Below are 26,615 nucleotides of genomic sequence, written 5' to 3' on the forward strand. Positions count from 1 at the left end.
ATCTCCCGATTGATCGGCGATTTTATACACAATTTCATTATCTCGATCGTCACGGAACAGCAGAAATTAGTCGAATTGATGCAATCGCGATGTGCCACGGCGCTTCGCACGCGTGCGCGCGCGCCGGTCATCGGCGAAGCTATGATGATGCCATTAAAAGCGGCGGACTGACTTATACGTGTGTGCGCATTCACACGAACTTGAACTGTGAGTGTGTGTGTGTGTGTGTGTATGGTAATCGCGCGCAACCCGGGAGAGATGCACACAGTATCATATCGTATATTATCTAACTGCAGATTACGGCGAGCGAATCGCAATTATCCGTCTGCGCGCCGGCGCATCGTCTTTGCCGCGCTCGTCTGTAATCTAATGCTTTTCAATAAGCAGCGATTTTCCCGATCATTAGCGCGCTCGTTTTATGGCCATTTGTCTCTCGCGCGTTGGTTAAACCGCGCGCGCGCACGTTTGTTCCCGACTTCGCAACTGATCTCTCCGCCCGAATCGTTGCCCGAGATATCACACATCCGTATCTCTTTTCCGGAGAAGAGGAGGAGGAGGGAGGAACAGAGCTGCAAAAAAAAATAAATAAAAATCGCAATCGCGAGAGTGCGCAACGCGCGCGCAATTTACCTGTCAGCGAAATTGCAGGGAGCTGGAAGTCCGCGCGCCGATGACGCTCGCCGGATATAAATGTGTAATAAAGTATTGCGTCACGGTTGTACGCGCTATATCGCGCGATAGGTATAGTCCACCGCACGTGTGTGTGTATGGCAAAAGTATTGACACGCGTGATCGCCGCGCGCGGTTGCGAGCGAGTAACGGGAACGCGAGAGCCTCTCTCGCGTTTCGCGCTCGCGATTGTAGAAGCGATCGGCTATTAATTGCATAATGTTGTGCATTGCGGTAGACTGGAAGAATCAATGTTTCACCCTCGACGCGAGCGATAAACGAAGAACGTGCGTACATGCGCGAGAGAGAAGAGCGATGTGATGCACCGCGTTTATATCGCTTCCTGACGGAGAGATAATAAGTGTTCCTGAACGTGTGTGACATTTTTCTCTTTCCGCGTTGTGCATAACAATCGCAACATTGATTGCACTCCAAACTGCCGGCCGCAATTCCCGTTAAGTATAACCAAGTGGCTCACGGTCAAGAACCGTGGCGGGGACCGTGAAAAAGCGTGTTTCGCGCGCGGCTTTCGAGACCCCGTGACGCATGTCCCTTTCGGCGGCCAGAATCGCGGCGGCATTTTCAGATGATAATCAGCCGTCTCGCATGCAAATACGGAACACATGGTTAATCGCGCAAACAACTATAATTTAACGGCACACGTTGGGAGTCCGCGTATCGGGTACACGCCCGATTTCGCGATATTGAAAACGGAGGTGTTGTTACATTGCACTTCTTGCCGTTCCGAGACATAAACGCCGCTTTTCTACACGTAATACTTTTATCCTCGTAATTGTTACCTGACTAAATAATGAAGTTTTATTGCGCGTGTAATTAAAATTAAAAAAAATCGCGTTTCTCGAAATTGGCGCCAGGTTTTGCACATTCGAGCGCAAGTAGATCCTTCGTCGTGATAACAAAGCGGGGATTTATGCGAAAACAATCGCCTGCGTTTTCCCGAAGATCGATTAACGAAGACAATGCGCGCGTTAGTCATCTCGCCGTGAGCGTCAGAGACGCGACGTTAAAACTTGGAGCCGCACTTCGCGTTGCGAGAAGAATTACACTGCGCGCCGATGATTTACGCTATTCTAGGATCGTTTACTTGTAACACCTTGAATTATAGATGCCTGTATCCTTGCAAAGTAGTCGTGTGATATATACGCGCGTGTATATGAATGTATTTGCGCGATATACAACGCGCGAGAGACGCGAGACGCGGAAAATGAAGTCGCCACGCGATCGCGAGAGCCGATCGCCAGATTAATCTCTTCTCTGCGTATTAATTCTCTTTGCGCGCGAGAGTTGCGTGTGTGTAATAGACGCGCGCCTATGTGTGTTTTTCCTTTAATTGCAGAAGAGAGAGAGAGAATTCGTTTAATCTTCGATATTTCTCGGTGATACGTGAAAAAGCTAATCTTCTTCGAGATGTTGCAAAGATAAAATCCAAATCGATGATTAACGGCAACACTAAACAGAAGCATTAATAATCCCGACGATTAATTTCGCGAATGCAAAATGACGATCGTCTGCCGTGCGTGTCAATAACTGATGCTAATGAGGCGAAGTTACTAAAACTTTTTTGTAATTGTGACACACCGCGCAACACACGGAGATATTTGTTTTATAAATGTTGCGCGTTTCTCTACGCGTATATCGCGCGAGTGCGGTATATAGGAATGACTTGTTTCTCTTCGGGCGGTAGGACGAATTAATTCACTCCTATCTGCGGAGTTTTGCATCCGATAGCGAAGTTGTACAGTCCCGCGCTATGCAAATTCCGCGCGTATTTTTTTTGAGGAGGGAGGGGGAGGAGGTCGAGCGCATCGCCGAAACATACAGAAATAAAGGACGACGGCAGTAGCAGCAGAAGCAGCAGCAGCAGCTTTCGGGGTAGCGAGGGAGACAATTTTTATTTATGTTCCATTGAAACAAGGAGCGCGCGGAGTAGCTGCACCCTTTTTTCTCGTGCACGCCTTCTTCTGGAGCGCGCGCCCCGGGGGTTCAACCTCGTAATTCACTGCCCACGCGGAGTTGCCGCGAAGGAGAGCGAAGTGTGAGCGAGCGAGGAGGCCAAATCGGGAGCGGAATAAACGCTTCCGAAGAAACCGGCCGCGCGCGTTGGTCTCTCGACCGGCGCGAGACTAATTGCATTATCCTTTGTAAACAACCCTCCATTTTTATTGGCAACGGTCGTTGATTCCGATCTCCGCGCCTCGGTCGGATTCGTTTCCCCGCGAGATTGTGCGTCTGTCGCCGCACGTTCGGGAATGAAAAATACGGAGACGTGGAAAAAAAAAACATTCCAAATGTGTCATCGAGCGCAGATAATAATTTATGCAAATATAGGTGCACACGCGATACTTTAAACGGAAACTTGTACTAATTGATAGCATAACTTATGCATATAAAATATTCTTGCGAATTAAATTCAATGCGATTTTTTTCTAACATAAATAACTTTGAGTTCTCAGAAAGAAATGGATTGTTTTTTAATGAAAAAGTACGCGAGCTTGGATTTTCTGTTTCTGGGTGTTTGTTAAAACACCCGGTGTGTGACACGTTCTCGCGTAATGTGGGACACAGGGAAGTGTGATAAAAAAAAATCGTATATAATTGCGCGGTTCTTCGCACCACGTGAGCAGGTTGATCGCGGGGTCGGTACAGCAGCGACACGTTCGAATGCATTCTCGTGTCACTGCGCATTGTAACAATTCGCTCGATCGTGTACGGGGTCCCGCTTCCTGCTGCTGCAACAACTAACGAGCAGCTTTATGTTTGTTTAGAGGGCCGAACGGGCATTTCGGACGCGTGAAGTCTTGTCACCTCCGCGGAAACATCGTGTGGAAACATAAAAAACACACGCGTATCCTTACACGTATCGAGCGATGCGCGAAAATATATAGAAATGCGCGACGCAAGTGAAGTTTACAAACTAGATCCATTCCCGCGCGCAATAATTTGATAATTACACCAGAAGATTTATGCGGTTAACATACATGAATATTTTACACGAGAGAGCGATATCAGATTACGTGATCTTGATTCGCGGTGATTACTATAATTTCTCCCCTTTTTTCTCTCCCTCCAGAATTAATCTCCCGATAGCACGCGGTGAGATACAAAATTACACCTCACTCGGACCAATTATAACAGAGATACATTTTTCATACAAATCTGCGTTTTGATCGAAGATATATCGAATGAGAGAGAGAGAGAGTCGTAATTTTTTTTCTTTTTTTTATAGACGTCATCATCTCCATTGACTGTGACGAACGACTTAATCTCGCAGAGTAAACAAATTGAAATCCGCCTACGGGAGCGCACCGGCACTTTCGCCCGCGTCCTCTCTAATATGTATTTGAATGCATAATTAACGCGGGCCACGTGTTATTAACCCATTGTCTGCCGGGAGCGCGCGGACGTAAGACGTCCGTGGTGCATAACCAGGCAATTTACACGTCTTTTGATCCGTGAGACTTGTTTTCAACTATCGTCCCGTAAATCATCTCGCGCTCCATAAACTTGGCCGTCGTTGCCATCTTCTCTTCGTTTCCTCCTCCTTCTCCTCTGACTTCCTTATCCTTCGTTCTCTCTCGTTCTGTTTCGCTCGCGATCCTCCTTTCCCTCTCTCAAATAACACCCCACGATTTACGGTGTAATTTACAGTCGGCCGTATGTATGTATACTGCGATCTCACCGTGTAAATACGCCACTTTATTTCGTATGCGAATGCATTCTCGTCTCTCTCTCCTCGCATCTCCTTCCTCTCGCGTTTCTCCTTCTCTCTTCTCGAGAATCCCTCCTCCACCTCGTTCTTCTCTCTCGGCAACTATTACGTGAAACGTTTCGCTTCGGGCGACACGTGGAAAAGTCTTGATAGACTTCGATTCCACGCGCGCGCAGGAAAAACTTTAATAATAAATGTCGAAATTGATTCACGACGTTTCAGAACTAGAGATGGCCTTTGAATTAACGTCGTTATTTTATTTTATTTTTTTTCCCCGTAATCGACTTTGGAGTTTGAAATATATTCAAAACACGCGTACACAGCCTCTCTTCGGACGAGGTCTATGATTATGTTTTATGGTTACTGTACACTCGCGGATGATGTTCTAAGCCGAGACTTCCACGTGCTGTCAGCTAATTACACGCTTGTTTATTTTGTCGTTCTTGTCCGTGCGAACCCGTTATACGCGCCTCTCTCTCTCTCTCTCTCTTTTTCTCTCTCTCTCTTTCTCTCTCTCGGATCAGTACATTCCCCTTTCGTTCTGCCGTAATTCAGAGAAGAAAAAAATCAGTTCGCTAGTACGATCGTGCGATGCAAACTGACGGTTTCTTAATTAAATCATTTAATGAGCGTACACACAACGCGGCGGATAAATATAATTAAATATGTACGAAAACGAAAATCAGAAACATTACATTCTCATGTCGCCGCAATGACGATTCTTTGAACGAATCCGGCTCGGATAATAAATTAATGCAATTAGGTAATGCGGTGGTTCAATTTGAGACGGACTTAAGTGCTGCAGCGCACAGAAGTCGTATCGGTTGCCGCAATGCCTCGGTGGATGCATCCCGGATTGCCGCAATTACACGGTGCGCAAGACGTGCGCACGCGTCGTGCACCGTGAGCCGGAAACCGGCTCGATAGCTGCCGGGTATATCCATTTAATGATATCGCCCCGGTGTATATAGACTTATTTGCAAAAATTCCCATTACCGCTTCTGATGCGAGACGACAGCGCGCGGTCAAGAGAGAGAGAGAGAGAGAGAGAAAGAGAAAGGGAAAGGGAGAGAGAAAAATTCGCGGCAATTGCTCATCCTTTGTTATGTTCTCGCGGTCTCTCGTACGGCGCACCGATCTGTCAAATATTACCGAGTGTTTTTGTTTCCTCTGTCGTAGTTTCCGCGATTCGTTTTACGGACCCGTTGTATATCAAGCTCGAGTTCTCGACGGTATTAGCTTCGTGCAAATGCAACGCCGCAATGTCTGCGATAATTTTTCACATTGAGAGAGAGAGAGAGAGAGCGAGTGAGTGAGTAAATAAATATAAAATATAAAGTGAACTAACAAGTCATTTGCGTCGCTCTGCTGATTCTATTGAAAAGCTTGACACTTATAAGTAAGCTATCCGCAATTACGAGTTGTACTTTGTTCGGTAAGAAACCTGTTTACAATTCTCGATCCTTTCGATTTCTATATAATTATAAAATAAAAGGCGGAACACGGCAGAGTGGTTAGCTATAACATTTTTAATCTACAGCGACGTAAAAAAAAAAAAAAATTTCAAATGGCACACACGAAGAGTTACGGAGAAACTGAACGTTCCCCTTGAAACACGGGGCATGAAACACTTTCGCGCCAATTTACCGAGGTACATATCTCTCTGACATATTATCAATCAACTCTCCCAACCGATCTATTGTCTCTCTGCCCGTTTGCGTTCTCCGACCGAGCGGAGCCCTGTCGTCATCGACGAGCGGTTCTCACGGGGGTGGTTCGTTTATAAGCGGACCGTATACGAAGCGAAGGAGAGGTGAAAAGACAGGAGGCGATACACGAAGAAAAAAAAAGACGAGAAAGGAAGGGAAAGAGAGAAGAGGAAAAAGAGAAAGAAAGACACGCACACCTTAACCACTGAGGTGGTTCCACAGGGCGACCCACCGTTCGGGCTTCTCCCCGCCTTATAAACTGGCGACCCGCTACACGCCATCGACTTGGAGCCGACGGCTCGTTTTGCTCGATTTCGATTGCGCCGGGGCAGAAGAAGCTGCTGAACACGGTGGAACATTGCTCGCAATTTAAATAAATCCACCGCGAACGCGCGGAGACTCACCTCCTCCTCTTCCTCCTCCTCATCCTCATCTCTTTCTTCCTCCTGCTCGGTGTGTTCAGCCTATACTGGCAGTGCGAGTTCTAGAGAGATCGTTAAAAAGCTTCTGCACATTGCGACTCTCTCCTTTCGTTCTGAATAAATTACAATAAATGTTTTTATTATTATAAATTACACAAATATTTTTATTTGTGAAATTACATCTGAGCCGAGATGTTTTTGTTTTCGCAAAGAATCATTTTTGTCAAAAACGGCAAAAATGCACAAAACAGCGAATTCACTGCGCTCTGCGCGATGATACCTCCCGATACATCTCCATCGTATAGAAAAAAAAAAGTTCCATTTATCACGCTTCGCTCTCTCGCAACAACAATGTAATTATTATGGCGTAACAATGTGCGATTGCGTACATTCGATTCCGGTAATCTCTCGCGCGAGCGGAACGCGTTTCGGAGCGAATAATTGAATCGCCGGTGTATAACCGCGCGAGCGATATATTATAAAATCCGCCCGTGCGGCCATTATTATTTGCGAACAATTCGAATGGACGTTCTTTGGGGGGTCTTGCCCGCGCGGCCGGCAGCAAGGCTCGCGCTATTAGAAAGGCAGAATCAATCGGCGGTGTGTGGCGTGGTCTCGCGCGCACACTAACGTCATGGCGTGCGCAGCGAAAATCGTTTGCTGCCTCGCCGATCTTGCGCGCGGTCGCGTTCTCTATGTGGATGGAAGATGAGTGAAAGGTTGGTTTTATATACCGACCCAAGGTCTGTTCAATGTCTCGTTTCCCAGCTTCTCCGACGAGCGCGATAGATTATTTCTGCGCCGTTAAGTGAAGTAGCGCGACGTCCCACCCGCGCTTCGCTCCGTAATAATCGCAACGCGCGATAGTATCGCGCGCCGATGCGATAACACGGCGATAGAAATCTGAACGTGATTCGCGAATATACGTCATTGCTGCGACGTAAGTTTCTTATACGGTTGATGACTTATAATGAAAAGCTCACGATTTCAGGTACACATTATATATAAATTTTTGTAGAAAATTAAGGCGTAATCCTGAAAGGAGTTACCTTTAATATAATGAAGTTAATAGAAAACGTGTCTTTATTATATTCTTGCAACACACACGGAGAAGAAAAAGAAAGAGAGAGAGAGAGAGAGAGATCGGGTGATATTTCTAAATTAATATTAACGTTCGCTCTCAGAAAGTAAACGTTATATGTCAAATATAATTTTTAGCAGGCTCTTATTATATTGGCGAGCCATTTAGTTTTAATGCCGTTTAGTTTAATAGCTCGGGGCGCGCGCGCTGCAATTACCCGTCGAGAGGCAAGTGGTCTCTAAGTACGTAATAGGAAATCGATTACGATGCATTTTCTTCGATAAATATCGTCGATGACATTTCTATGTGTCGCACACAAAATCCGCGACGTTAGTCGGAGCGGAGAGGGTACGTCATCGCGAAAGGACAGAGTCGAATCGGCGACATGTCAACTGGCGAATAAATTTTGAACACGCGCACGACACGGTGACCCGATGGTGCGTTCCAGGTAACGGGTCCGAGTGACACGGGCGTGCATATTCGCGTCGAGAGATGCTCAACCGTAGGAGAGCCGGTCGTATTGTACAGCTGCACACGCGTGTACACCTAACACAGGCTGTTTATCATATAGATTGGCTACCACACTCCGTGGTAGCACGGCGGTAATGGCTAGCTAGGCTCTCTCGTTCTCTCGATCGTGTCTCCTCTCCTCTCTTCCTCGCCGCCTCTTCCTTCTACTTCTCTTTCTGCTAATACACACCGTAAAGATATACCGCGAGATCGAGCCGTGTGCGCGATGCACTTCGTGGAACGCGTGCAGCCTCCTCGGTGGGACACGCCGAACGTACAACGTGTGTGACCCCCTTTTGCGCGCGGCTGATTCGCTAATTGCGAATATTTTAGTAGATTACTAGTCTCTCTGTCTTTCTCTCTCTCGATGAGGTATAGTCAATAAGTATTCGTTCGCTTTTATAATAACCTGACCTTTGATCAGGGACTGACGATCGGCAGTCGACTCACCGCGTCTCTCTGAAACTTGGTATCGTGCGAGAATATATTACGAGGCGACGACGTCTTACGTGTCTTCATCGAGCGTGCCCGCGAGCTTGCGAAATTGTGAGACTGTAAAACGCAATTCTATTATTCGTCTGACAATAATCGCGCGATTAATTGGTAATTATCGCGTTGCCGCGATAAAGAGTGGAATTAGAAGGATCTAATATATGCATACGACACGCATGTTGCGGCGCGGCCTTACTTTCCACGATTCTCGGAACGATTTCTCGCAACGCCGAGTACACGGAGGAGGAGGAGGAGAGAATGTCCTTGAGACTTCAACAAACGGATGATTTCGCGCGGAATAAATATGTAATCGCGCGGGTGGTAAGTTGTTGGAAAAAAAAATTATAAAAATTGGAAAGACGGCGGCGCGCGCGATGGTTTAACGCGCGCGTATTACCTATACGTAGACCTAAGTAAGCGCGACCTTACTTTCCACATTTCTCATTGGCGCCGTGATATCCTTGGGTTTTCTCAACAATGGGCACTGTGCACTGATTTATGGCGCTTATGTAAAAATTTATCGTGCAATAGACGCCGGAGAGCGTATGCGTACGAGATATATTTCAAGCAAATAATAAATTTACGTCGCTGACGTATGTACATGGAGTCACCTTTGTGTTTTCGCGATCTTTTACGCGCGACACGCTCGGCGGAATCACGAGGTCGGATTTGCGAGATTCGCGAATTTGCTCAGAAAGGTGGAAGATCCGCGAGGGGAGATACGCGAGTCACTACAGACTCGCGTGGAAGTAGACTGATCCCTCGAAACTGGAACAGCCGCAATTCCGACACGGGATGACTGTATCGCGCGTACAACACAACTGGGTAATAGTTTCGTCGTACTAAATAAATGCAACCTGTGCGCGTTTCCGTTCTCCGCGCTCCATTTATCATCAGTGCAGTCGACTGATCGAGAGAATGTTGCCCCACCGTCCAGGATGCATCTTTTTGCACGAAAACCCCGATACATTGTTCGTATCCTACTCTGGATCGCGAGAGACGGGCGAGAGACGGAAAAAAAAAAGAATTAGAGAGAAAGAAGAAACGCGCGGTGAGGAAAGAGACAGGTGAAGGGAAAGGGTGGCGAAGAGAAAGAGAAAGAGGAGCAAGAGAAGGAAGAGGAGGAGGAGGAGAAAAGGATTGTGTGCACGCTGCTGTGCACCGGAGCGCGCGCGCTAGTGTTAGGAATGTGGTACCACTGCTTGTCACAGTTACAAGCGCGCGCAGTACCGTCGGTGCATTATATTATATGCCTGCGCGAGAGTAGCGAGTATATACCACGGCGAGACGTGCCGCGTATTTATCTGTATTACACACGCCGCCTCGGGGGCGCGCTTCCCCGCGCGCAAGTAGAAGCGAGAGAGAGAGAGAGAGAGAGAGAGAGAAGAGAGAACCCGAGATATCGCCGGTCGCCACCGAGACGGTGTGTTCCCGCAGCATCCGCCATTTCGGCCCACGTGCTCTCGGAAGAGAGAGACGAAGAGAGAACGAAGGAGAGAGGGAGAGAGAGACCTCGCCGCGCGATTCCGCAATCTTTCCCAGCCGGTTCCACACGCGGTCAGCAAAATCGGTCGCGGTCTCGCGCGAGAACGCGCGGAATAAAACGCGTGAAGATCGCGAGCGGAATCTTGCCCAGCTACTTTCTAATAATAATAAAAGCAAGTTGGGCTCCTCTTCCGTAATTCCGAGGAAGAAGAGAATCCCGGATCTTCAAAGAGGAATTCGAGGAAGGAAAGAAAGAAACAACCGGAGACGACACGAAAGAATTAGTCCTGCGTATCTCTTCTTTGCATCCCGCCACGTATATCCCCTATTATTTATTCCACCCCGCCGCTAGCAGTTGCCGCGGCGTATACGAGCAATTTGTATCCCGATGCGGAGAACAATGTTTGTATCCGAGCGTATATCGCCGCTGCTGCTCGCCCGCTCCCCGTCGCTTCTAGTCACGATTCAGTCAAGGATACCCGCAGATCGTTATCGAGGCTATATACGCTCGTAAAACGATAGTTTACTCGCGCGCAATGCGGACCTGCGCGTGCGCGCGCGAAAAATTGCCGGCCGGATTTCGTTGATCCCGGAGCGCCGATTTTCGGCTTAGCGGATCGTCGTGCAGCTTCTCTATCTCGTAGCGGCAAAGAATAGCGCACGAAAGAGCCAAGACGATTTCTCAAAATAGTCAACGCCGATATCGATCGAGCGTGTGACGCGCTACATGCAGGGGTCGTTGTCAAACCGTCGATCGAACTTGTTGTCGTATACTACGACGAGATATCGATCTTCTTGTATTTCAAAACAAAGATCGGCTTTTCGGAAATGAGCGCGAGACGACATCGTCGAAAATTCGATAGCTGTCGCAAAGAATCATTTTAATTCAAACTCTATTTATAGGAATTAAGTATTTTAATATATTATTCCCCCCTGTTACGCGCACGATGCAAATAAATCGACTTCAAAAAGGTAACGTTTAACACATCTTTGTTTATTTCAACAAAGTTAAAACGAGTTTATTCGAGTCGGGCACGATTGAAATATCGATCAGGATTCTTTTGCTTCAACTGGCTTCATCCGGAGAAGCGCAAACATCGCGTGTAGTATTATTAGAATTATCGCGGGCCCGGTCATTAATCAGTATATCGAGCTAATTAATAACGCGCGTAATGGTCCAGTCGGCGAAAGGATTTCGTGATCTCTCATGCGGTCGTGTTGCTATCGACATCGGTAGCCGTTTTCCTCGTGCAACTTTCTTCGTTTTTTTTTTATTTTTTTATTTTATTTACTTACACGATTAGCGCATTAAGGATTGTCGTGATAAGCGGCGCAACATGCCTTTCTATCGCTTGTTCCTGTCATAGCGTCTGGTTTTTGTCTTTATCCTCAGCGAGTTTACTTTCTTTAGAAAGAATTATTTCATATATGTTATTATTGCACGTATACAGATTTAATTAAATAATTGCGACGCGTTATTAAGATCCGTATCGAAGTTTTTTTTTTGCGACGACGAAGCCAAATGAAGATAAAATTCCTCATCTCACGATGTAAAGTCATTGAACGAATGACTATTCGCACGCGAGCTTGTCCATCGAACCAGACGTCCATCGAAGCCGATAATCCAGTTTTCAATTTCGAGAATGACGCGCTCTCAAAGTCGTCTCGTTCGCTCTCGCTCGAAGGAGGAGGCACAAAGATCGATGGAAAATAAAAATGCGATTTGCCGCTGTGGAACAGAAAGAGAGAGAGAGAGAGAGAGAGAGAGAGAGAGAGAGAGAGAGAGAAATTTCTCATTCTTTCATCTCCTTCTCTTCCTCATCGGGACTGAGCTGAGGCCGAGTCGATGTACGTTGGGGTGGCAACGAGGGAGCGAAATAAAACGAGCGAGGGAAACGCGAGGTCGAACTCTAAGAGGAGGAGGGCAAGATAGAAGAGAAGCGAAGAAGAAAAAGACTGACGACTGCGGAGCCGAAGAGGAGGAGAGGTCGAAGGGGGGGAAGGAACGGCGAGGGTAGCGGCCACGGGGAAAAGAAAGCAAGAGGAGGGAGATAAAATAGGAATAAAGCGACGCGAGAAACGTAGATCGCCGCGAACTTCAGAAATGTCATATCCGTCAGTGTCCGGAGCTCTGCCTTCTGGAGGCAACCGGTTCCAAACGCGCCCGGCAGCGGATGATAAAGTATTGTCCGCGCCCGCGCGCGAGTCCCCGATACGCGGGCCGGGCTTACGGCGGCAATTACCGGGAGCTCTCTCGTCCTTCGTCGGGGTACGCGCGTGAGATAAATAAATTCGCCGTCGTGTAGAAATACAGACGGGGAATCTACTAGTCTGCGAGCTTCTTCCCGGGATCGAACGTCGCGCCGTTACCGGAATATGACGCGCGACGGGAACTTACCGTGGGGAAACGACTACTTTCAGGGTTCTAATCGCCCAGCAATGCGTGCACGACCGGTGCCGGTTGACCAGTCGGTCGTTCCCGCACGAAGGAACGCGCTCGCGCGTCAATCCATACAGCAGACAGTAGCTCTCAGAACATCAAGAGAAAATAATTTCATATCGTAACAAATTGTAATTGGATGTCTTCTCTATTCACATAAGCAAAAGAGAACATTTGAAGATAAAGTTAGGACAGATTATAGATTAATCCCCGAGGTCACGAGGTATATATATATATAAAATAATCCGAAAAATAAAACATTTCGACATTTATTTAACGAAGTAAAGAATATATTTTATTTATGACAACAAGAAAACATAAATGAGAAACAAATTGGCGTCATTTTGACATTTCACTATAATATTCGCGAACTTGATCCCCCGGTGTCACACGCTCGTCGCTCTGTCCACCGCTCGTCGACGAATTATTCTCCATTTGCTAATGATCTCCCGGATCAGTCGAAACACTCGCTCGTCTGGAAACTTGCCCCACGTTTCTCGTTTAATAACCATTAGCCGCGCGAACGTGATGGCCGGTAGGTACCGGCCGGCGATTTTCGGAGTGTCCGGACTCCCCGCGCCGAGGGTGTTAAAGATCTAGAGCAGATAGGCGACGCCGCTATATTGATGAGGTGGCTCTCCGCGTATTGATTCCCCGGGACGGAGGGTTTTCCCCGGGCGTCCCGCAACAAGCGCGCCCCGCGCGGACCCCTTTTGCTACGCAAGGGTTGATAAGATCCGCCTGATAAGGCATGATTACACACCGCACCGTACCTGCCTCTCCTCCCGCCGCTCCTCGCCAAACCTCCCTCCCGGGAACCCTTGGTGTTTCATTCCCGAGGTAAACAAGGGTCCGTTCTCACGACGCGAACTTCGCAGGACAAAAATGGATCGAAGGATGATTTTTATCGATGGTGTTTTTTTCTTTCTCTCACACACAAGTAACGCGTAAATTCATCGCGCGACGATTAATTTTATTAATTAATTGTAATAGTTAACGATATTGGTTGCATCTTTGATATCGTTCGATCTCTCTCCGAAGCTGTTTCTCACACAAATTCGTCACAATATAACCAGCGTTTACTACCGACTATCTTCCGGAAACTCCTCCGAACCACTCGATCGCGCATCGATCCGCGAATTCGCGCCTGAATACGCCAGCGAGACGCGAGACTGCGCTCGAAAGAGAGGCGTTTGACAAAACGAGACACAAACTCGAAAGACACACTCGCTCGACACACTGTCTCAGAGTTCATTGTGACGCAATAATACTTTGAGAGGAGAACAGAGTACAAAAGAGGGCAATTTTGTGTCGCGCACGGAAAAGGAGGGGGACACGCGAGCTATCCCTCTCGCTCAAAGAAATTTCAATAAGCTCACTATTATGCGAGAGCAGGAGGGGAGGCGGCCCCGGGCATCCCCTGTATTTTATACTTTCGCCGACAATGGCGCAGGTATATCGTTTTGCCCCGACGGTGCCCTGCCTTTCCGAGTGCAGTGTCATCCCGGGAGGGGCGGGAGGAAGGGAGGAGGTTAAGTGGTTCGTGAGTAGGAGGTGAACGAGGGGCGAAAGTGGTGGGTCAAAAAGATGGGCGCCTCTCGGAAAGGAAACATCTTGTGCGTGCCGTTGTTATCTCGGCACACTGATCAGCTTTGTGAAGTACTCGTCCTTATCAGCAATTCACGTGTCAATGAGTCCATTGACCAATATTAAATTGTAAAATATACATGGCGTTCGCGAGTAACGCGAAAAACTACGTAATACTGTAATTTATTTCGTTTCGATGAAACGCGTTGTGCGCCCAGAAGGTTTGCCCTCTGCAGCGAGCCGAGTTCTTCGGCAACATAGTATCGTCTATTAACGGTTAAGTGGTTCAGCGGGAAAAGAGAGAGGGATATGAGAGGGCTGTGTATAAACCGGAGAAGCATCGGGCCAAAGAGCGTCATAATACGGATTCAACACACGGAACGAGATACCTGCTTTCTTCTTCTTCTTCTTCTTCTTCGCGCGCCGGTCCCGGGGAAATAAGCCGCGGTTAGTCCCCGAGGGATAAAAATGGATCCCGCTTCTTTTTGTTAAATGTTTGCCACTCGCATGCGTCGACGAGGGTGTACAGGTGTATACACCCCTCGGGGCCCCCTCGAGTTTTTTCAAATTTCCCACTCGCCGAGAATGGGAGAGACGCGCTTTCCTGCCGCACCATAAGCTTCTTCTCGCTCTCCGCATCACCGATTCTCTTCTCTCCTTCCACGAACGGATCCGAACGTCGATCCGATCCACGGCCGCCTGAGCATGGATTTCGGGGAGAAGACGGGATGGGGGAGGGTTGATGTGTCACGGTAACCCGCGTCAAGGCCCGTGGCTTTTTGATTCCGCGCGTTTTAAGCCGACGGATCGAATGCGCTTCTGGTGTGGGAGTTAGAATACGGACTCTCGAGTATATTACGCACACTCGAGAGTGTTTCATTCCATCATCCGTTTTATATTTCTTGCATGACGTGAGTCTTGATCGCGAAACTTTCACGCGCCGTGTGTTTCTTGACCGATGTTACCGCTATCTCGTGAGTGTTACACAGCACACCACAACTCTTTCCTCGCCATTTTACAACGTTCTGCGTAATTAAGCTTAAGTAATTGAACAATTATTAACGATAGAAATAGATCTAACCCTAGCATCTAGCCAGAAGAAAGTTTTTGTCTACTACCGTTATCGAATTTTATTATTTACGGAGATATGTAAAACTATTAAAACACGCGTACGCGCGATAATAATAATAATATTGTTTTATCGCATATACTTTTTACAGTTACAACAAATTTTAACAGCGCGAATGTACAGCATGTTGTACATAGCGACAGGCTATACAGTTTAGATTGAGAACTAAAGTTACAGAGGGTGTGTGTTGATATTGCTAGGGTTAAATCTAGCCGCGCGACGATCGTCCGAAACTTTATCGTGACGGGTGTGATATCTGTGTCTTCTCTTTTTCCAAAACTGTCGCTGCAGAGTGCGGCGAGACGGGCGGGCACCAGCTGCGCCAACTGCAAGACGGCGACCACGACTCTCTGGCGGAGGAACCAGGCCGGCGAGCCGGTCTGCAACGCCTGCGGACTCTACTACAAGTTGCACAACGTGAGTAGTGCTCATTAATTATTATTCCCCGCTCGCGGATGCTCGTCGTCAAGTCACAAACTCGACTCCTCCGAAACACAACTGCACTTTGTAACACACCGCGCCCAGAACCTCGAGCGCGTTTTCGATACATCGACGTGTTGCTGTCAAACAAAGACTTTTTTATGTATTGACTTTTTTTTATACATCGTCGGTTGGTAAAAACGTGAATTTACCGGCACTCTTACGACGGACACGTCGCGTTCAGGCGACATATTAATTAGTCAGTTAATCGAGAAAGAGAAAGTTTGCTCTTTAACATTCGAACAATCGGTAGCTCGATTCGGGTGTGGAATTAATACCTGTCGCGTCGTTGTCGCGAATAATCGCTTGTTAAATATCACTTTTTATTGCCTTACGCAATACACGTGATCGGAGATATACTGTCACGTAATTCAAATGCGTATTATCGGTAAAATTAATCTTAGATCAAATGCGATTTATTCGCGATTGGGTCAGTAAATTTTCTTTACTCTCGCTTTGACGAGTTAATCTGGTCGATGTGTGTGAAAAGTTAAAAGACTCACGGAATCCGTGCGTCTCCGTTGTTGTAACGTTGATTTTTTCTCGTCGGAAGAGAGCAGTAGCCGCGGGTGGCCGTTTGCGAACACAGACACGCACAATGTCTCCGACAATGAAGACGCGGAGGGGAGGACCCCTGGTGTTGCGCCAACAATTAGGATGCTTTCTGGTTTGTCGGACGTGGTCCTTACACACGTACACAGACCTCTGGAAGGGATAGAGCGTGCTCAACGGCGTGTGACACCGGAAACGCCGGAAGTAAGCGCCGTGGCGCGAAGGGGGACGCGATAAACTTGATCGAGACACGGTAGAGGCTCGAGCGAGCGGACACTATTTTGCTGTTTTTTTTTTCTTCGTTGCGATATTTTACCCCGCGACGACATCACGGTTCTTCGGGTCCCGCTCGTCGTCGTGTTGTGCCGCTGAACTTCCGCGAGACGGAAATCTCTCAAGACGGGAGCGTGTGGGCAGCGACCTTAATAGACAAGACACGCGTCGCGACGGTTTCTAGCTGAGGAATTCCGCGGAATTAGCGCGCTCACGGAGATGAAACAACACGCGCGCCGCTCTGCCCGTCGTTGTTTTCGTTTTCAACGCCTACGCGGAAAAACCGGATTCTCGTAGTTGCCGAGAGTATTTGCGTGCCATTTGATTACATTATAATATTAATAATAACGACTATATAATTACAATTTATAATATTTTAATATAATTGTGTGCGAAATAAATCACGATCACGTCCCATCGGATTGCCCAAGAAGTTCCCGGCAAGTATAATCGCGCGACAAGATTGAACATGCGAGATAAACGGGCGAGAGGCTAGGGATGGGAAAAAAAAGTCGCGTAAATTCGAACGAGCGATTTGCTACGGCGATGGGAGAGCCACGCGCACAGTGCATCGCCTTGTTTTCGCGTCACACACAGAAAGCCTACTGTGACGGGGGCAAACGTGACGAATGTCCGCGGCCCGGCTCGCGCAGAGAAATCGCGAGCCAATTAGCGCGCGCCGCAAATGAATCCTCTTTTCACCCAGAGTGAGTAGTTCCCCTCAGGCGGCGCGCGTTCTCCCGGGGGCCCTCTTTTTTCCCTCAGTCTTATCGCGATTAGCTCGGAAGAGATCGCGCCGGTTGGAAATCAAGATACGCCGCCACAGACACGCGGATACGCCCCTGACACGCGGAGAGAACAGAGAAGAGACGACGAGGGGGGAGAGGGAGGAGAGAGCCGCTCTCGTCGCGAGCCGTTTGTTGCGCTTCTTCGAGGAACAACCGCTGGGTTTCTATACTTGTCGTGGAACATCCGCCGCTTAATTTCCGCGCGCACGCAAAAAAGTGAAAAGCAGAAGCGAATTACCCGAATTTCCGAAACACAAAAGACGAACAGTTGTATTATATGTTAATTCGTTACGTACGCGCGGCGTTATTTTACTTTTAGACTTTATATTCCCCGCGTAAACTGGTTTGAGACCCGCGTTTGAGAGCACAGCGGGTTTAATAGCGTGCTTCCTGTAGTCCGGGAGTGCGTGCGCCCGCGGCAAAGAGAACGATCGCGAGACGGACCGGAGAGCGCGCGCGTTCGCGGAAATGAGAAGTCTTTTCCCTATTCCCTCGAGCAGCGACCGATTTCAATCGGAGATCCCTTCCCACGACCGAGACGCAGCTCCGATTGTTCCCCCGCTACGGAAGAAACATTTGCCGTTTCCCGAATACGCCCGCTTCCGTTTCCTCCGCGACGAAATCTTCGGGAGACTCCTTCGGGAGGAAAGGAGAAAGGGATGGATGGGACATTTTTTCAGTAGAAGACGGGAAGGGAGATGTGGAACGTGAAGCGCCGTAATGGATACTTAATACTCCGGGAATTTTCTTCGTGGCGTATCGGACGCGACACGAGAGTTTTCAAAAGCGAGAGGAGCCGACAAAAGATCCGCCGTTACACGGCAAAAGATCGAGCCGATGCTGCCGCGCCGGTTCGCAATGAAACGCTTTTTCTTTTCCGATAATAGAGCGGAGGCAAAAGGTCGTCCCCCACGGCCACCGTCGAAGCCGATCGACGCTTGTCGTCGTCGTCGTCGTCGTCAGTGGCCAGCGTCGTTCTTGAGAATAAAAAGCCGGACCTTGGTTAAACGAAGTATCGAGTTGCCATTGTCATCGAGACTCTGGATATCCATTGTCGGGAGTCTCTCCGCCGTGGAATCTAATTCCCCGTCTTTTGCCCCGTCTTCTTTCGTTCCGTTTCTAGTTGCTAAGTGGCTCAGTGCTTCCTCTTTCGCAAATCAATTTTTCTTTGTGTACGCGTGTGCGTGTCTCCTATTTGTTGTCAGAATAGCAAGTTACTCAGGGATTATCGCATGAGATCGAAAAGTCCTTTCGAGTTCTCCAGTTTGCAGGCAACAGTCCGTTCTCGCTTTGGGTTGGGGGGGATATTTCGCATTAAAACCTGTACACTTGCGATTGCTCACGCGAAAGGATTCCGCGTGTACTTTTCGTTCTTTTATTCTCCCGCTGCCCTCATGCGGATTCCTCACGCGTCAGTCGAGCGTGCAGCGCTCGCATGTAATTCGTGACACGTGCACACACGCACAGATAGCCGGCGAAGCGGGCCCCGCAGTCCGAGTTGGTTGGGAATAGGCGACTGTCTCCGTTGACGTTAAGCCGACACATTACAGTCTTAGCGCCGGGGCCCCGTGTCCGAATCTCTTCTCTTCTTCCACGACTGAAAGAAGAAACGAAACGTCGGCTGCGCGAGCGAAACTCGACGGCTCTCTCGAAATAGTCGAACGGAGCACTCTGACGCACTTTCGACGTTCGTGTATATTTGAGCGCGCGGACCCTTTCGTTTATTGGTCCCCGATCCCATAGTTAGAATCTCTCGCGCTAATCGACTGTCGAGCCGAGAGAGATCATCTTGATCGATGATTAAAAAAACCCAACAACGGTTGTACGCGCAATTTCATTGACGTTTCTTCAAGTGATTTTCTCAATGAATATTTGTGTGAAGGATCCCCCGATTGCGCATGTGTGTGTGTGTGGTACAGTCGGCGTCAATGAATCGTTTCGTGGATGCGGGGAGCTAGAGGTAAGAGGGACGGTATTCCCTAGCAGTAAATACTGTAATTGATCAATTCATCGAAATCTGCTACAGTTAGTTAGTGCGGCGCCCGTTGGCGGTACTTACTCCTAGGGTATACCGTCTCTCTTACCCCTAGCTCCCGGGGCTACGAAACGATTTATTGACGCCGACTGTACGTGCGTGTCTCTTTGATTCGAAATTATTCACTATTGTCGCAAGTTATCGCGGAGGTTGCCAATCAGGCGGTCACGCGGAGATTTTTACCGAAAGATATTATCGTCGTGAAAGTCGTTTCCGGAGTTTCGCCTTCGATAGAGAAGACCGGGACGAATCAATCATTTGGGTGACAGACGTATTTCTCTTCCCGTCTCTCACGCTGCGTTCTCTTTCTCTTTCTCCCTCTCTGTCTTTCTTCTCTTCGACTTCTCTCACGAGACAGGTCGTGGCGAGGGTGAAGGCAGAAGAGTGGGACTGCGCGCGCGCGGGAATCGGGTGGAGAAAAGGACAGATCTAGCGTCGTTAAGATAGAGCGGACCGATAGAGCGCTCCGTGGCTAAACTCAAGCACGCACACAGCTCTTCGGCTCGAAAATACACGGATTATTCGTGCTCGAACACGCGGAGCTACCGGGCAACTCGGAATATGGTAATCGTCGTCCGAAAAACAGCCTCACGCGAACGGCAATGCTTGCTAGGGTCAGCAAGGTCACGCCACGCGTCGCCCGGCTTTCACAGCTACACACGCGTATTAGATAGAATTTATTTGTTTCGCGTAAGTCCACTTTCGAAGCTCACAGGTACGAAAATCATTCGAAGGTGATCTGCTGATAACTAGATTCATTACGATGAGAAAAAAAACAATTAAATAAGAGAAAAACTCTCAAGATTTCGTACGCCTATACTCCATAAAGATATTTAGGAAGAATATAGTAATTTGGAATGGAAGATTACGTATCCAAACGTTTTGATTATCCGAGACAGTCGGTTAAAATTAATGAAGTGTTATTCGCCCGATAGGCTCCGATATAGGGAAGTTAAGCCGAGAGCGTCTAGCCGCGTCTATATGCGAGATTAAATCTGCGGGAGAAAGTCTCGACGACGAAAATGAAGTTTTGTCTTCCGCCGGCCATTTTCGTTGGCGCGTCCCGATCGTAAAACAAAGACACCGGACGCCGATGCCCGGGATACTCATTAATTCTACAAGGTTGCCCGATAAAAATCCGAGGCCCGGTCCGACAAAGTGGCGCGCGGGAGAGAATATATATACCGTGGCCCTCTCCGAGACTTGCCTTCAAGTCAGCAAGATTGAACAAAGACAGCTGTAATCCAAGATGCTGCTAAACGCGGTTGTCACGCGGCGGGACCCTCCTGATCGAGGAACGGACGGGGGTCCTCTTTGCGTTTCGATGCGTGCGCCAACGCCAAAGGGGCCTCCGGGGGCTTCGGCAGAGAGGATCCGCTGCACTTCTAGTATTACACGGACCTCGTCCGGATTAGTTCCGCGACAAACAATGTGTCGACGTGTTTCGTGCCGACGAACGCTTTCGGTTTCCGAGAATGACGGAGTGGATTGGGTGTTGCGCGATGAGACGCGCATCGATGCTCTAGCAACATTGTGGACGTCCAATCTCGCTTGTAAATCTCCCGGGTTCTTTGTTTCGCGAAGCATGAGACAGTTTTGTATCGAGCGTGATCGTTCGTCGAGGGGATAAGATATGACGAAAAGTCAATAGACACGCGGCGTTTCGTCGTGAGAGAGAAGTAATCGGAAGTACCGAGTTCGCGCAACTTTTTTGATCAGAAGACGTTTTTTTTTTTTTTTGTTAATTGTCGCGCAATTTTGTGTTATACAAAATAAATCTCACAAATTATTTCTCTATTGCAATAAAATCTGTGACTAAATATATAGATAGACAAAGCCGCGACTTAAGACACCAGACGTAGCGCCAAAATGCCTGCGAAGTTTAGGGTCAAGAAGTGCAGTTTGCTGATATGGGCCCTGCTTAAGACTCGCGCTACGTCTCTCGTACGAGGGATCGTCGCGAGCATATCAAGTGGCATCGAGCGGACTTCGGCATAATTTAGGCTTCTACGTAATTCGAGTTTACAACTTCCTCGCGGAATCGGCCCTTTCATCGATGCGACGAGCCGAGAGTCTTTAGTCGCGTCCTGTTCCGTAAGAGACGTTTACCTTTCCGCGACGTGTGCCGCGACTGCGAAAACAGCAGCAAGGCTAGATATCGCCGCGACGTCGCGTTCAATCGAAGGGAGATTTTTTTTTTCACGCGTAGAAACTTTCACAATGAGATTTCGTCCCGCAATAAAACCGATATTTGTATTTAAATTTTTTTAGTCTAAAATTTATGCGCTCTCACAAAGTTAAATTTTCTTTCGGTCCGTTTTCGTCGCTGTATTAAATTTCACCGAGATTTCTAGGACCAGCTTATTTATTACGAACCGTTGCAGTTAGTTTGGTTTTATCGAGACAGGTCCCCCTCATCTCGGGGCAAGCGTAACGCGTTCCTTCTCCGCCGGAACTTCTTTTCTAAGACAACTGGCGGGAACTGGAGACGCGGTCCTAAAATTATTTCTCTTATCGGTCAATCTCAGCGTCGGAGTACATATATATGTATATATGTATAAATATATATATATATATATATATATATACATATATACACCCTACGCTTCTATTCTCTGTACGTACCGCGACGAGACACTCGCGTAACGGCGACCGACGAGATCGAGAGATCCGTATCGGAAAAGACAAGGTGCCTCTGTTCTACGTGGGGATTCTCGGGATCCAGTCATCTCCTCACCTTCCCCGTCCGCGGACACGAGCCATAAAGCACGAGTCTCTCTCTCTCTCTCTCTCTCTCTCTCTCTCTCTTTTTTTCCTTGTCTCGCTTCATATTGCTCCCTCATTATCTTAATAAGCAACAATGCAAATTCTTCTTCCCGTTTACGTTTAGACGCATAAAGATTAGAATCCAACATTGTCTAGTTTTAACGATATGACTTTATCTCGCGAGAGAGAGAGAGAGAGAAAGAAAGAGAGAGGATCAAATTATTTGTCAGTTCTCGTAATCGTGTGTCGTCGGCCGTGTAAACCCGACGACGACGCGCGGAATCGCCGATCTTTATGAAGTTGGTAAAGTATATATTCCTCGAGAAAGATTGATAACAGAATTTACACGACTTCATCAACGTCGGTTAGCCGTCAAGATTATCTGCCATCGAACGGGCGCCGGGAAACCGCCATAATTACCGCCCCCGGGATCGCCATTATTATTTCATGCCATTGTCGCGGCAGCGTGAAAAACAAAACAACCTGTCCTCGTTGCTCGTGAATCGCGTATAGTACTTGAAATTCACCGGATACTTTTTTTTGTTTTTTTTTTTTTTTTTAAGCGTGCTGCGCGCACGTACACGCGTGACGAAGGTCGAGCCGAAGGAGAAAGCGACTTTGCTCTGCAAACGAAATGCGCAGCGCGTATATTCACGATTCAGATGTCGATCGATAAAGAGATCGATAAGTAGCGTATACAAGTTCGAGCGTAATCCGCTTTTCCGTGCGCGGAATTCGATTCTCCATTCAATGAACTCTCCGCTTCTCGCGTCCGGATTGCGATTTCGTATGTGATTCGCGCCCAAGTTGCATCGGGTGCGACAACATCAATCTGCATTTGAACATCCTGCCTTTCCCCTCTCTTTTCTCGCCGTTTCCATCTAATCTCGTAGCCTTGCTTTTTCGTCGCGCGCTTTTCCTTCCGCGATCTCTTTCGCCGCGTTTTTGACAAGATTCTTTTCGTATCTTTTCTTCTTTCTATCGCATCTTTCGTTCGCACCTCGTACATTTTCGAATACCGACCGCGAACTCCCACCGACCTCTCCGGTGGTTTCTATTAAATCCGCGTTCGTATTGTATTCAAATTGAATCGAGCTTTTTCGCGTCTACCGTCTCGGAAACACTGTCGCTTCTCTCTCGGTCGTTTCTCTGTCGCGAATCGTCGCTTATTAAGAGGCCCATTAACAACTGGCTGACCGGTATTTTATACCGGTCTCGACGTGTAACGTAAAAATACAGCGAAGCGGGATAATAATTGTACTCTTCCTCGAGTATATTCTTGATCTCTTTTTTTTTTTTTTTTTGTATTATAAGCGCATGTCGGCGCGATGTACTTTTGAACAAAACGCTCGAGGAAAGAATACAGAATATTCACAGAGAGACCGCCGCCGCGCGCGTCTTACCCTAAAGAGAGAACGGGGGCCCCGTTAATTCGGCAAATTCGGCCAATTGCGTAATTCCGAAAAGAGTCGTTGACCGTCTGGACGCCGCCGGGCTTTGGGTGGTGCGAAAGAAGACGAGCAAACAAAAATAATCGCGCCGAGGTCGGGCGACGGAAGGAGGATGATGCGCCGCCTGAACGTACGTATTATGATACGTACGTGCACACTGACGTACATATACGCATCTTCGTGGTGTGTCCCCAAGCGCAATACCGGGAACCTTTTTCCCCAAGTTGGCAGTTGCGTCACGTCGCGGCGACTACAAAGCGCCGCGATTCCTCCGTCTCCCCCACCCTCTTCCCTTCTACCAATTCGATGCAACACACACAACACTTGCATACTTCCATACTTATTCGTACTTAAGCATTGCGCGGAGCGTTTCGTCGTACACATACAGGGTGACCCGATAAATCAAGTTTTCCTTCTCAAGTTGACGTTTATTGTTACGAGTGTTTCGACGAACAAAATTATGGTAACGAGGAAGTGTGGCGGCGGTGCAAACCGCGATGACGTTCTGATTTTGTTAATACGCGTTTTTAAAATCAGATTCGAGCGAATCGTTCGCGGAGATGCCGCGCGTTCCAAGCGCGCCCGCGCTCCGCTCATCGTGTTCCGTTTATTTTTAGCGGACGTATTATCTTCAATTTTGATCGAAGACCGAGAGAAGCCGACGACCTCCCTCTTTTCCTTTTTCTCTCTCTCAACGAGAGAAATAATACGCGCGTTGTCGTTCCTTCGTGGCGCGCGCGCGCGCGGACAAGGCGTGGTCACGGCAACGAGAGAAGCGCGCAACGACGACGACGACGACGCGACGACGTAGCATCTCGCGAATTGCGCTCGACGACTGTCGATTCGTTAATTGCACCGGCTTCCAGAGACTACCAGGAATCTGAGGGATTTCTTAATTGCGTTTCTCGGTCGGGTAAATCGACGAAATTGCACGGCGGTAAATGACGGAAGAGTCTCGTGTCATCTTTCTCGACGAGCGATTTTTACAAGCTCCATGTTTCCCCGATTATCCAAGAACTTTGTTCCCGCTTCAAATTAAATTGAGAACAAATATTTTTTGCAAGCGCGGTATTTTACATTAAATCGATCTTACGAGAGAAGACGAAGAACTTGAACGAAAGTTGATCCGGTGTCGAGCGGCGCGTGCACACACGAGAATCCGAATGGAACGTTGCGGAGGGGAGAAAAAATCGCGGATTGAAGTTTAGAATAAAGAGGCGAGTGTGTTATTCCCCGCGCTGCCGTCCGTCGAACATGCTACATACGATGTGATTTACGATCCTGCGTGCGGAAAGCATCGCCGCGCGCGTGCAATGGCTCGAAGAAAACGCGCATCGCGAATATAACATCTTCCGTCCGACGAACGCCGGCTTCCACCTTTTTCCCTTTACGTCATCGCATTATATTCGCGTCAGTGATTTTAATTCGTCCCGAGTTTTTGTGTGTCGCGCGACCGAACGCGCGGCTCGTCCCCCGATTATTTAGCAAAAAAGTGTAATTTAAAATCGATCGGACACGCACAAATGTATGTGTTACGCGCCGTCCCCTTCTTAGAATATAACTTCCAAACTTAGCGAAATGTTGTCTACGACCGTTGCAGGTCAACCGGCCGTTAACGATGAAGAAGGAGGGCATTCAGACGAGAAACAGAAAGCTCTCGTCGAAGAGCAAGAAGAAGAAGGCCGGCGGCTGCCTAGGCCTCGGTGGTGTCATGGGCGACATGATCAAGGCCAGCGGACACCTCGATCTCGATAACAAGCCCTTCCATTCCGGGTTTGGAACGCCGATGGGTAAGTTCGCGACTCTTCGCAAGTTACAAAAATAATTTGTTTCGTTTCGCACATTTTGCCAATTCAAACGCGTACACTTTGGACAGTTTTTTCTTTCTCTCTCTCTACATTCTACGTTTGATTACAGTAATTAATCTCCCCCCCATTGAAACAAAAACAGCAATTTATAAATACAATTGTCTTCCCAAACGATCCCGCGAAAGAAATATCAGCTTTGTCGATTTGAGGTTTCTTTCTCTCGAGTGCGCACGGCGGGGTTAAAAAAAAAAACGGCGCGTCTCATTATCGTTCCAGGTACGTCGCAGCATCATCACACGATGCATCCGGCGATGCAGCATTACATGTATCACACGGGCGTCGGCGTGGCCGGAGGTCTTCATCAGGGATTTGCGCCACCGGCGCCGCCCCCCATCCACCACCCGCACTCGCATTCGCATTCCCATTCTCATCACATGACGAGTCTTCAGGGTCTACAGCTGGCCGCCACGACGAACGCAATGGTGAGTGCACGATCGTTACCTTCATCGGCGATTGACCAAAGGCTCCGACCGCCGATAATCGATCAGGATCTACACCGCGCGAATTCTCTTCTTAAGCCGGGCTTAATAACGTCGAGTCTGATGCATCAGAAGTGAAAATGATTTAAACACGTCGCGTTCAAATGTTTTGGCCAATATACTCTCGTGAAAAAAATTGCAGTTACACACATAAAAAAATGATGTTTAATATCAGCAAAAATACAAAAAGTTCTTAATCGGTCGATCAAAATCGTCGGCGCAAAAGGGAGTGAGATCCTCGCTCGCTTCAAATTGCGAATCGCAATCGGCAAGTGGAGCATCTTAAAGAGTGGCAAACCTTTGTCTGGTTTCAGACCGGCTGGCGATCGGAGTACACATGAATCGCGAGTGACTAGCAGCTCAGGACGCAGCCCACCACTGTCTCGTTTTAATGTAAAAAACAAAAACAAAAAAAAAGAAAACCAAGCAAGAGAAAACAGAAACACGTAGAAAAGCTGAAAAAATTCAAGCAAACTCTCCTCTTCTCTTTCTCGCACGCGGACCTTCGGAGGAGCACGATCGATCACAAAAATCCCGGCACGCGAGATCCCTAGGACTCTCCCACACGTCCTTCTCCTGCACGTGAGAGAGTGCGTCCGTTGGATCTCACTCTTAAGAAAAAAAAAGGTGAAATACTTGTAAATATGTAAAGTTTCATTATTGTAGGGC

General features: G+C 48.1%; 1 protein-coding gene across 2 annotated transcripts in view; it reads left to right on the forward strand.

Annotated features, from left to right (window-relative positions):
- LOC109856143 (GATA-binding factor C-like) overlaps nucleotides 1-26,347 on the forward strand; it is a 53,130-nt gene extending 26,783 nt beyond the window's left edge. The window contains exons 3-6 of one of the 2 annotated variants that reach the window (XM_020431096.1): nucleotides 15,537-15,671; nucleotides 25,200-25,389; nucleotides 25,684-25,889; nucleotides 26,261-26,347. In XM_020431096.1, coding sequence (XP_020286685.1) covers nucleotides 15,537-15,671; nucleotides 25,200-25,389; nucleotides 25,684-25,889; nucleotides 26,261-26,287 — 558 coding nt within the window. In that variant the 3' untranslated portion in view covers nucleotides 26,288-26,347. The remainder of the gene's footprint in view (nucleotides 1-15,536; nucleotides 15,672-25,199; nucleotides 25,390-25,683; nucleotides 25,890-26,260) is intronic. The other variant, XM_020431097.1, reaches the window with a different exon arrangement.
- Nucleotides 26,348-26,615: the final 268 nt, after the last annotated feature.

Source organism: Pseudomyrmex gracilis, unplaced genomic scaffold, assembly GCF_002006095.1.
Source record: "Pseudomyrmex gracilis isolate BER0280 unplaced genomic scaffold, ASM200609v1 scaffold_109, whole genome shotgun sequence".
NCBI lineage: Eukaryota > Metazoa > Arthropoda > Insecta > Hymenoptera > Formicidae > Pseudomyrmex > Pseudomyrmex gracilis.